General features: G+C 37.3%; 1 protein-coding gene and 1 long non-coding RNA gene across 3 annotated transcripts in view; both read left to right on the top strand.

Annotated features, from left to right (window-relative positions):
- Positions 1-11,320, top strand: part of LOC134798133 (uncharacterized) — a 113,399-nt gene extending 102,079 nt beyond the window's left edge. Inside the window, exons 2-3 of one of the 2 annotated variants that reach the window (XR_010145157.1) lie at positions 8,424-11,160; positions 11,223-11,320. This is a non-coding gene — a long non-coding RNA (uncharacterized LOC134798133). Of the gene's footprint in view, positions 1-8,327; positions 11,161-11,222 lie in introns of those variants that run through there. The other variant, XR_010145156.1, reaches the window with a different exon arrangement.
- Positions 51-5,377, top strand: LOC134797965 (uncharacterized). The gene is made up of 4 exons (XM_063770303.1): positions 51-245; positions 802-943; positions 3,666-3,817; positions 4,395-5,377. The coding sequence occupies exons 1-4, from the start codon at positions 198-200 to the stop codon at positions 5,250-5,252; spliced, it is 1,200 nt and encodes a 399-aa protein (XP_063626373.1). The 5' UTR covers positions 51-197; the 3' UTR covers positions 5,253-5,377.
- Positions 11,321-11,942: the final 622 nt, after the last annotated feature.

The following is an 11,942-nucleotide window of genomic DNA, read 5'->3' as shown; positions in this document are numbered from 1 at the left end:
GTGTGGGGACGACGCACAGATTGTCTATGAAAATTAAAAATATTGAAACATCCGCGCAAAATGTCAATAATTGTTTTGTTGAACATCGCGATTTTGCTAAATTTACCTTGAAATACACAAAGTTTTAAAGTAACAGCTGGATATTGGATAGCTGTCCGTTTTCGGATTTTAAGGCTGCAGCCGGTGTCCAACAGAAAATGCAGCGAAAACCGGGGTATCCAGTGGCCAATTGCAACATAAAAATGGTAAATAACCAAGTTTACATTATTCTTCCCGATGAACGAAGGTGATTTCGTGTCTCTACGGTTGTGCAATGCGGCTGCTTTAATGTAATTTATACTATGTCAAACACAGTACTTATACCTAACAATTTACTGCAGTACTTGTGCACTAATTTAATATGTAAGTCGGTGGCTGCCCCACATTACATTCCTTATTCTGAAAGGTTACGGCTACAATCTGGAATAGCCGGTCAGAATGTCGCGGTGATTAAAGTTCAAATGTGAACTCACTGGTGATTAAATATTATATAAGCTAGAGAATGAAACTTCACTGCTATGAAATTCAATTTTAATAATGGTATCCCTCTTTTTCCAGCTCATCCATCAATTACCATTGATTTCTCAGATTTAGTGCAGACAGTGCTCCCAGACAGTGCCCTTAGAAAATTGTCCATAAGAGAATTTCTTTTAAAACATCCTTGTTGAAAAAAGTTAAATTTGCCATTTATTGTTAACAATAATCAAGACCACTCTGTAGTTAAAAAAAACTTAATCCTCACAGTAATCTATGGTTTTCCAGCCAGACAGTGTGCCACTCTCAGAAGCAGTGCCATGTGACGATGACAGTGACCAGCAGCAGCGGAGGCAGCAGCTCATCAACTTTGGACACGCACAATGGGGCTTCAACAACTGGAGCTGGACTGTTAACAAACAGGATCTGGGTAAACTCGCTTTATTATAGTTTAGTATCTTCTCTGGTCATAGAGTCTCATACACACCACAGAATTTTAACCACACTAAGGCCAAAAAGAATAGAAGTTTAAATAGTTATTTGTACAACAAGAGATCAAAGTTTGATATTTCTTCGAGTGCTTATTTTGAGTCCCGTGCAAGCGAAAGATTCTATAATAGATTCACGAGCGTAGCGAGTGAATCTAATTTAGAATCTTGAGCATAGTAAGGGATTCAAAAGCGCACGAGATGTAAATAACTTTGATCTCGTGTAGTACACAAACTTTTTCACCCTAAGCAGTGAGAACATACCTAGAGGGACAGAGATAATAGAACCCAAGTATATCGAACTTGTATTAGACCCCGCATGTTGAAATGACTATAAAGGTCACTTGAATGTCATTTTGTCTCACTCAGTGAGCAAATCGCATTTTGCTCACTGAGTGAGACCCAATCAGTGAGCAAAATGCGATTTTGCTCACTGAGTGAGACAAAATGACTCAGTGAGCAAAATCGCATTTTGCTCACTGTTTTTAAGAAGCAAAGTACCCTTGTTCGAGCTGCTGAGGTGAAAAATAAATTATAGGTAAACCATCACTTAGAAAGAGCAGGTAAAGATTTGGTAAGGACTAGATTTGTGAAGTTTTTTAGAGGATATAGGAAAGACTATAGTTCGTTTTTTTTAGCATTAGAAATAAGGTTGTTTATCTTGATGTGTCTTTTAATAGAAAAACGCATTTTAAAAATAAGTTACGGCAAATATGTAATAATTATGAATCTAATACTATCAATTATATTCTTCTGCTTTCATAAGTAATAGTTATTGATTTAAAAAAGCGTTTTTCAATTAAAAGACATGTCAAGATCGCTTACCTTCTTTCAAGTTCTTTCTAATGCTTAAAATAACGAACTATAGGAATGTAACAAGGCGTCATCCATTAATTACATCACACGTTTAGTGGGGGAGGGGGTCAAGAAAATGTGACATGTTGTGACAAGGGGGAGGGGGAGTCTCAAACTTTGTGACGTCACTTTAACTTATTTAAATTATTAAATTCGCTATGTGCAGTTAAATAACAAATTTTCGGAACTATAATCATTTTTATTCGCTTAATTTTCTTTCCTATTCAGTTTTGGGTTATAAAATTAGTAATATTTCTTTTTTCAAATTTTTTTTTATAAAATTATAATATTAGGTACAACCTACTTAATTCGATTTGCCGATTTCGTTGAAAAAATGTGACGTCACACCAGGGAGGGAAGGGTTTGCCAAATGTGACCAAGTGTGACAATGAGGGGGGGAGGGGTCAAAAAACCTAGAAATTCGTGTGATGTAATTATTGGATGACCCCCAATACCGTAAAACGGGGTCAACAGAAATCGCGGGGTGAATAGAGAAGTTTTGAACTTTTTCTTTCAAGTTGTTATATTTAAAAACGTACATCTCTAAAATTAGATTTTTTGGAATGCGTATATAGTAGACTATTTATTCTCTACATTGATACCAAAAGAACTTAATCAAACTGCCTAAAAGTTAGATTTTTTTGACTCTAAAGTAAGGTCTCGCCGAGGTAAGAAATGAAGCCTGTCTGAACTTTGTTCTAACGGTAAATGTTTTGACATTAACTAAGTAAAAGTTAGCTAACCTGGTAATATAGTATCTGTAGTACCTAAATAATAAATAATCTCACTAATTTTCTCTATAATAAAGCATTTTTTTGCAAAAAACCAATAACAAGCAAATTTACGTGATAAAGGGGTCAGTGGACACGCATATGGGGTGAACAGTTACGCCATAGAGGGTGATTAGATACAACAAAGGGGTGTAAAGACACGCCTTGGGGGTTAAAAGACACGAAAAAATAAATTTGTGTCAAATAGCTGTTTAACAGATATATGTACCATTTGCCAATAGAGTATCCACATAATAATGACCAAATTCGATGCCTATGACAAGTAAAACTTAATATTTCTATTCACCCCTTTCTTGTGTCTATCGACCCCGTTTTAAGGATATGGAGAAAACAGGTAGTTTTCTTTGATTTTCTCTGAGTTCAGTTGGTAAAAATTTATTTCACAAATGCAAAATTGAAGAACTAACCTAGACTCAAAAAATGATATCAAAATTATTACTTTTATCATTTGGATTATTGGCGAAAATCGTCCTTGAAGTTGAAAATCGTGTCTTTTCACCCCGTTTTACGGTACATGATTTTGTTGATATGATACTGCTACAGATACCGATGTCAATGCCATAGTAGTTAGTTAATAAATCAAATAAATAAGGAATTATATAATGAATATGCATAAAACATACTTATGTTTACTAGGCACTCAATTTTATGAAGTGTGAAAAACAGTAAAAATAAGAAAATGCCTATTCATAATTAAAGAAAACAATTATTTAGGTCACCATCAAGCAATCAAAGCAGAAGTAAATCCAAATCAGTAATTAAAGTTCACTTTAGGTAGATTTTTCTCAAGGAAACTAAGTTTATTCAAATTATTAGAAGCATCTTCATTTGCGCGCTTTTCAACCTGTATTGGTATTGTTACATCGCTAGAAACGACCAAATATCATACCCAAAAAGTCATTTTAAACTAGACTCAATCAAGAAAAGTATACAAAATGTTAGTCTCTAAATAAATATTTTTTTTTAATGGTCAAGATACTCAAGATGATCTTCCAACACATTTCTTGCATTTTCTCAGATTTTGTGGACTTCGCAAATGGAAAGTACTGTTCTGGAGTAGCTGCGTTCGTGTGCGTGTCAGTCAAGTCGTTCGACATACGCAGAGAAAACGTCGGCTACGCGACCTGCACGGCGCATATGAAAGGCTCAGCCATACATCAGGCTAGGAAGGTATGATTGACTTTTAGGAAATACCTTATTTCCATTCAGTCAGGCAAATATTCGAGTGTTTCAATTAATTATTACCACAGCAGAAGGACAACCTATAACAACTTTTGATCAATGTAGTATCAGCATTCTGATGATGATGATGATGATGAAAACTCTCGGGTCTTTCGAGCCCGGTCATTTATAAGGCGTGCGTGGGGATATGGATCCAACACGTAGAGGCCGTCTGGAGAGATTTGATGTCATGTAGAACGCCTGCTGGAACCCATTCACGGGTACATCAATAGATACCCGTGAACCGGTTTCAGCAGGCATTGGAAGCTATTGTAAAGAATATGGACAGAGTACTGGTCTATGGTTTAAGTTTGGGTGGAAAAAAGACTGGGCTATTGCAAAGAATTATTATTATTTTATTTGATACACTAGCAGCTCTTAGAGCTGATGCGTGTATATCGAAGCACTTATTTCTTGTACTAATGCTGTACAATCTTTAATATTCACCTTTTTACATCTAGATTTATATTAAATCCTCAACATCAACAACATTATACTAAATTTAAACTATAAAAACTGCTTTCAGTGTGCAGTAACAAATGCCCTACGCGAGACGCTGCTCAGCTTCGGCGGCAGCGTGGCCACAGAGCTGATGGAGATGCTCGAAGCACACCGAGTGGAGCCAGTGCCCGTGCCAGTGCCTGTAGCTCCACCTCTACTACCGGAACCTCAGCCCGAGAACAACCAAAACCTTGCTAACAAGGACCCCAAGAACTCCCCGCTGCCTAAAAACATCCCGAGAAAAGAAGATGCCAACCCGGTTAATATGAGGCACCCCCTCCCGCCCGCAATCAAGAATGTAGTCCAAAATCCTCCGCCGCCGGTCGCTAAAGCGCTACCGATGCCGGCGAATCTGCCGCCCGCCGCTAATCGGCCACCAGTACCAGTTGCCCCGCGACCACCAGCTCCAAGACCCAACTCTAATGTAAGTTTCGTCCTCCAACCCGTCATGGGTGGAGTTGTCCCGCCGCTATACGCCCCACAGCCAAGAATGCCCCATGTCACACCGCCCCACATCTACCCCAACTACTATGAGTACCCCTGGCATTTCACTTACGAGAGCTATGACCGACACCACGGTAATGTTAACCTAAATTTCAATATCCCGCCAAAGAACTTAGTGGTCAACAGCCGGTCAGGGTCGGTCGAGTGTAAGAACGCCTGCGGGGTACGCCCGAACGGTCCGGAGGGCGAACCTATCCAGTACCACCCTCCACAGAACCAGGGTTGCTGGATTAAGCCCACTATTTTCTATGATGGGTTCTGGACAGAGCAGAAAGTAAAAAAATGGGTTGCGGAACAGGTTGAAAAACAGTTTCCGGAGGACGCATCACAGAAGTCCACTTCGCCTAGTAATAGTGGGCAGCCGGACCCTAAGTCTTAACGGCTGAAATCTTATGAAAAATATATTTTAAGTATAGTTCGTATTAATCAGGTTTGAAGTTTATAAAATTGTCTTGGTGTCTATGGGAAGCACATACTATACTGCAAATATTTTACTATTCAAATGACATATTACTATTATACTGATATAATGAATTTCGTTGTACAACAATAAAATATTTGTGGTCTTTACCTCTGAGTGTGTTGCCGTGAATTTAAACTCTTAGAGCGAAAAAGGAGGGCCTTTAGAACAAGACGTCATGATCATATTACAGATACCGTTACCTAAAACTAGGGTGGGGCTTAAATTTAATCCTTCAACTTCTATGAAATTATGACGTATAAATGACACTTGCACTGCGTGGGCTATCAAATCCGCTGCAGGTTTTTCTTGGTCCGTCTCTAACATGCTTATTTCTTCTGTATCCCAGAGGGCCTACCGCGGATAAAGAAATTCGAAACTTCGATATTTACCTCTCTATCACCCTTCCATTTTCGTGGGATAGAGAGGCAGATAATAAAATTTCGATTTTCATATAAAGGCTCATAATTAGTTGTTTATGTAAACATCGCAGAGATTTCCGTGGTGTAGGTATCCAGCTAGAATACACTTCTGCATAGAACAGACTTCGCTTATATATCTCAAGTACTCGGCGTTTGAAAGCCTAAATACAAGGTCCTATATTGACCTAGTTCACATAGTTTTTATTCTATTTAAATTATAAAAGTTGTCACATACAGTGCAGGTAAAAATAAGATACCGCCGATAAGATATACGCCGCCAGTTACCTGGCAAGCGAGAGTGTCAAAGTACCATCATAAATGACAAATTACTATGAAAATGTGTATGATGTCTATAATGGCACTACCAATTTGTCGCTGCAAAATATATACAGAGTTAGCTTAGACTCTAAATATTATTCCTATAAGAAGGTATAGGGAGCGTGCATGAACTATAGGGGGCAGCACAGGAGCCGTCAGATTTTTGGCGCGAGGCGTAAATGTCAAGTTTATTCTTCCGATGACAGACAAGATGGCAGAAGAAAACGTACGAGAATGGTAGATGGCAGCACTTGCTTTGGCAATGTAAAGCCTGGCAAGTTCCTTTTTGACCCTGATATAGTGTCGCTACAAACAGCTTACATATAGCAATACTACGTCTACGTCACGAATAGTCGGGACAGTGTGTATTGGCATCGTGCAAGAGCGAGTGAGATATACAAATACCTATGTAATTGTAGATTGTGAAACTATGTTTTCAGGTAATCGAAAGAGCATGTTTAATTGATAATTAAATATGAACTAACCTATCCGTCAAAATCTGATTCTAAATATTCGACATCCATATATTTATCAGATTCTGGCTCCGATGAATCTTCATTTGATTCATCAGTTGATGAGTCACTTTCGGGACCACCAACCTCGATTATAAATCTTTCTGTCTGTGATTCGATTATAGGACCTTTTGTACTATATCCGTCTTCTATTTTTTTTACGTGGTCGCAGCATTTTCTCCAATTTTCTATAGGGACTTCCTAAATAATAACAAAGTGTTAAGTTAGTTATATTTTTAACTATTCAATAAAATTCTAAACATTTGTAAATGTAAATACCTGAAAACTATCTTCAACGAGCTTTAGGAAGGCATCATTTGTGATGGAAATATTTTTAGTTGCCACTTTTGCCTTCACGATGCCCCAAATCATCTCAATAGGATTTAAATCACAGTGATAGGGCGGTAACCTTATCACTTTGTGACCATGATTTGAGAGAATCGTATCTATTTCGTATACTGGTTCCGGTTTATGACGTCTCAAAATTGTGACCAATTTATCTTTAGATGCGTTTTGTGGAAATGAGATGTTATTTAAACGCAGCCACTCAGCAATGATGTGTTTTCTATCGTTTGATGTTGGAGCTTTGTTAATTTGGAAAGAATGGTACCGGGCATTATCCATTATAACACACGTGGGTTCACTGAGATTGGGAATTAATTTCTGCAAAACCCATTTCTTAAAATTGTTTCTGTTCATGGAGTCATGATAATCGGCTTTTTTTTCTTTATCATTATATATTAAGAGTGCATTAGGAACAAATCCCGATGGTCCACCAGGATGAACGATAATATATCGTTTGCCGGTTGAAACGGATTTCGACACACCGGGTTCATTTTCACTCTGCCAACATTTTGCATGGTTAAGAGAAGTATGGATGTAAGTCTCATCTAAATAAACAAGAGGCATATTTTTGTCCCTCGCTTCTTTTATTTCGTCTAAATAACTTTCCCGCCAAACTACAATATCCGAACGCTCCTTCAATATGGACCGTTGGTTTCTGCACTTTTTATATTTGAACCCCATACTGTGCAATAGCAATCGCAAATACTCCCTACTACCGGTAAAACCTATATCTTTTTTTAATTCGGTAAGCAGAGTTTTGAGAGTTGGTACTTGCTTTCGCACAGCATAGAATTCATGAATTTTGTGCCTAATGGCACATTTGTCGAAGTCGTCTATTTGTATTCTTTTTTTTGGTATCGGTGGCAATGGCGGCAAAGTCTCATTCTTTTTGTGCATATTTTTGATTGTAGTACTACAGACGCCTTGAATGAGAAAAAAATAATAATTTAATAATTAATATACATATTTAGTACCAATAAACTAACCAGTTCATTACAACCGCACTATGAATATCAGTACCCGTCATGTCAGCAACTAATTTCAAAACATTGTTTAATGGAATGCTGTTGAATCCTTCGTCCTTTTTCTGCCGCAAGTATTTAAATGTGTTTAAAATTATTATTTTTGCATCGGGGTGAATTTTTTTGGGCATTTTGATTTCAAAATCGATTATTATCCTGAAATATATACAATTATTTTCGATATGTTTACATCGGTGACATTCAATGACTTCCAACGTCTGTTGTCAAAAGAAATCATTGCCATTGAAATAAATTAGTTCCATTGAAAATCCGCAACGTGGCCAAGGGCAAAAAGGAACTTGCCAGGCTTTACATGTTTATACTTTCTATTCAGACAAGATGGCAGACATTCTTCCACTCGAGCGAACAAAAAAAATTCCCAGCTACTTGGCTACGTAAGAGTTCGGCCTAGCCTTTAAGGCCCAACTCGAAGCCAAGCCTTCTGCATCAGTAAAGACTCGACGACTTGAGCCTTAAGGCTTAAAGTTTCGGTACGATGTATTTTATTATTAACTGCAATGTTAGTGGCCATGTAAGGAGTTTTGACGGTATTTGGAATCTCGAAATTTAGCACACTATTTTTGAATCGTTTTTTTCGAACTATGTCGTAAGTGTTATTATTATTAGTGCTATACGGTGACTATTTAGGGTAGTTTAGACTAGGGGTAGCTTCACATGCTTAGGGTGTTATAGTTCGTAGTTTCCTAATAGAGCCCGACGCTAATCCTATTGTCTATTGTTAAGTAAAACCGATCGTGCCACGTGCCACAACCACCTGCATAAAAAATCGTTTCACTTTACCCAGGTAATTGAATTACAACTCCTATGGAAATTGCAATAAGATTCAAAATGAACTAATCTTGTTACAATGTGTGTGGTCCGTTCAACTCGCCGGCACCCAGAACTTCGGTTACTGAGTGCCGGCGAGTCGAACGCTACAGAACCAGTCTAAAATGTGTCATCGAGATGCGTAATAAGGGCGCGTTATCGGAGAGCTCACCTACACTGGTTTCTTGAGCGTTAGCCTAGCTCGCGCTCAGGTGCCAAATATAATAATTAAGACCCTTTTTTGCAGGTAAGTAGCACGTGCGGTTTTACTTAACAGACAATAGGATTAGCGTCGGGCTCTATTAGGAAACTACGAACTATAATAGACTTGACAGGCAACGGAATACACATTAATAAATAGTTTTACAAGTAATTATGAAATTGACTGTATCTGGGACGAGTACCTATATTATTATAATGAAGACTGCTAATCTGCCGAACACTGCCAAGTACTGTAAATATTCTTGTTTTACTGTAATCCATTTACCACTAAATGTATGAAGCTGTAAAGCGCCAACTACTCACTCTCAACAGCACTAAAGTCGAGATTCTGCATTCAAGGTATAAGATAAAAACACCTCGCTGAAGTAACTTTGTATAAACTCGCATCGCTCAGGCGTTGCGTCATATGCGTTACGCAACTTCATAAGAAAATTAGCAGTCGTTATTATATCTCATCTCTAGTACAGTTCACGGAATTGCTGTCTATATAACTCCACTGTTAGAAAACGATTTTTAACACCACGTATTATGGTGGCACCTATATATCAAAACATATACTTGATTAATAAACGGTATAATTATCGGAACATAGTAATCACAAGAAATAATATTCCAAATATTTTAATGCGTGTAGAAGCCTGACATTGTGATAATAGATCGATCGCAACGTCGGGCCGTGCGCGTTGACATCACCATCCCCCATGATGAGAATCTCGTGAAGGCCGAGAAGGACAAGTCCAGTAAGTACCTAGACTTGGCTCACGAGATAATCGCCATGTGGGATGTTGATTCGACGATCATTGTCCCGATAGTCGTTTCAGTGAACGGTCTAATAGCGAAGAGTCTCGACCAACATCTTGAGAGACTCTCGCTAGGTGGTTGGATCAAGGGTCAGATGCAGAAGGCGGTGATCTTGGACACGGCGCGGATAGTCCGCCGGTTCCTCTCTCTGCAGCCCTGACCACCGGTAGTTTGGGCCTTGCCCCGCTGCTGGCGGCACCCTAGGTTAGGTTTTTTATAATGTGTTTATATGTATTTTTTATCGTTTTGTAAGTGTTTTTATATTTTACTTTTATATTCATATTATAAATAACCTAACTTAAGACGAAAAATAAATAAAGAGAAAGTATTAATACTATTAATTAAAGTATTTATTTGGGTTTTTTGTGAATCGGGTTGTTAGTGAGTCGTTAAACAGGAAATAAAATAATGTTTTTTTGCTAAAATAATGATACTTGCAATAATAGTCTCAGAGTCGAAAGCAATAAAAGGAAGTTGTGTCTAGGAACATTTTCTTAATATCTGCCGGCAAAAGAATATCTCTAAAATATTGTTTCAGAAATTTAATTTCTTTGTACCTACCGGCTTAACCTCGTGAGTATTTAATGTACATATTCGTAGCAATCTAATTTGAACCATTCATGAAACAAATAAAGTACCTAGTATTTCTTTTGTTTCATTGCGCTTTAAAACAAACGAAATTCGTTCCAATTTACTTATAGAACAAGGTTCAAATTAAAAATTGGAAAACTTTCTATGGTGGGTCTTACGAGGAGGTAGTAGATGAAGAAATGTAATCTATACATATTCACGAACTCAACTGTACAGTGTACATCCTATACCTATTTAAAATTTCTTTAGATTATACTTAGTTTGCGAGCAAATTAAATGTCTAGGACACACGGACGGACAATCAGACGGAAATACGTACCTATTTAGGGATTCTTAAATGCTAATAGGCTGTGAGCATATCGGAAAGGCGTTCGGCTCAACTATTGATATCAAGTTGGATGTAAAAAGGGGGTTTATTTTAATGGCTTTTGCGTCGTGGGGAAGTGTGAACCGTGTTTTTTTTTAATGTTTAAATGCACTGCTCAAAAATGCAACCAACAAGTCTTTACATATTTTATTTGCTAGGATTGCATTGAGTATGAATGACGCATACTTGCATTTATTTGCCTACGGCGAAGTATGTAGGCGCCATTATGTTGATGGTTTATAATATAGAATGCCCAAATATTGCCAGTATTTTTTTAATGGCAAATAGAGGTAAAAAAATCATTAAAATTAATAAAATATTAATATCTGATAAGTACTTTATTAGGTTTCTAAAATATCCGTTTTAAGCCAATATGAAATGTTTCCTTTGTTTAGGATGGTTCGTTTTTAGTGTTCCGTACAAAACTTATGGGATGGGATCACTTCGGTCTTGCAAATCAGTTATTTTATTAAGGAATTGCTCTGGTGTACATAGGTATTATATTATGACTAAGATAATGTGTGCAGTACATGTTTTTACTGTAATAAATTGTTTGAAAACTCATAATGTTTGATTGTCCAATGTTTATGTTATGTTCTGCCCATTTTATTTTGTTTTTACTGCCCATTAAATTAATAGGTTATATACGTCAACTGTAAAATCCGGATTTTTGACGACTTAGACATTCTATATCTACCTGTGCTTATAGTTCGCATTAGAAAATAGGTAAACAATCTTGACGTGTCTTTTTATTAAAAAACACTTTTGAAAAATGAGTTACGGCAAATATGTAACAATTATGAAACATATACGATTATGTACATTCCTTTGCTTTCATAAGTAATAGTTACCTACTGATTTTTAAAAAGCGTTTTTCAATTAAAAGACTCGTCAAGATCGCGTATAGTCTTTTTCTAATGCTAAAAAAACGAACTATTGCCTTTTACTATTGAACGAATGTAGGTAAGTAGTTGAAAGAATTACCCTAAGAAACTGTTCAAAATTCGTCATCATTATTCTATCGGTCGTATGTATGATAAGTACATACTCTTCTTCTTGTCCTTGCCCATATTCCCAGTTCATCTGGGGTCGGGCCTCCTTGTGCAGCGGCGCCAGGACCTTCTGTCCCGGGTTGTCATTGGCGAAATGTCTTGGGCCTTTAGATCCCTCTCGACAGTTGA

Source organism: Cydia splendana, chromosome 16 (assembly GCF_910591565.1).
Source record: "Cydia splendana chromosome 16, ilCydSple1.2, whole genome shotgun sequence".
In the NCBI taxonomy this organism is placed as follows: domain Eukaryota; kingdom Metazoa; phylum Arthropoda; class Insecta; order Lepidoptera; family Tortricidae; genus Cydia; species Cydia splendana.
The sequence above is the reverse complement of the archived record's forward strand: the minus strand, read 5'-3'. Positions and strand labels throughout refer to the sequence as shown.

Bases quoted from the DNA above. Each gene is read 5' to 3' on its own strand.
- LOC134797965 (XM_063770303.1), top strand. From the start codon at position 198: ATGCAGCGAAAACCGGGGTATCCAGTGGCCAATTGCAACATAAAAATG. The intron at 246-801 runs GTAAATAACCAA...ATGGTTTTCCAG, and splicing joins CCAATTGCAACATAAAAATG to CCAGACAGTGTGCCACTCTC. The intron at 944-3,665 runs GTAAACTCGCTT...GCATTTTCTCAG, and splicing joins TGTTAACAAACAGGATCTGG to ATTTTGTGGACTTCGCAAAT.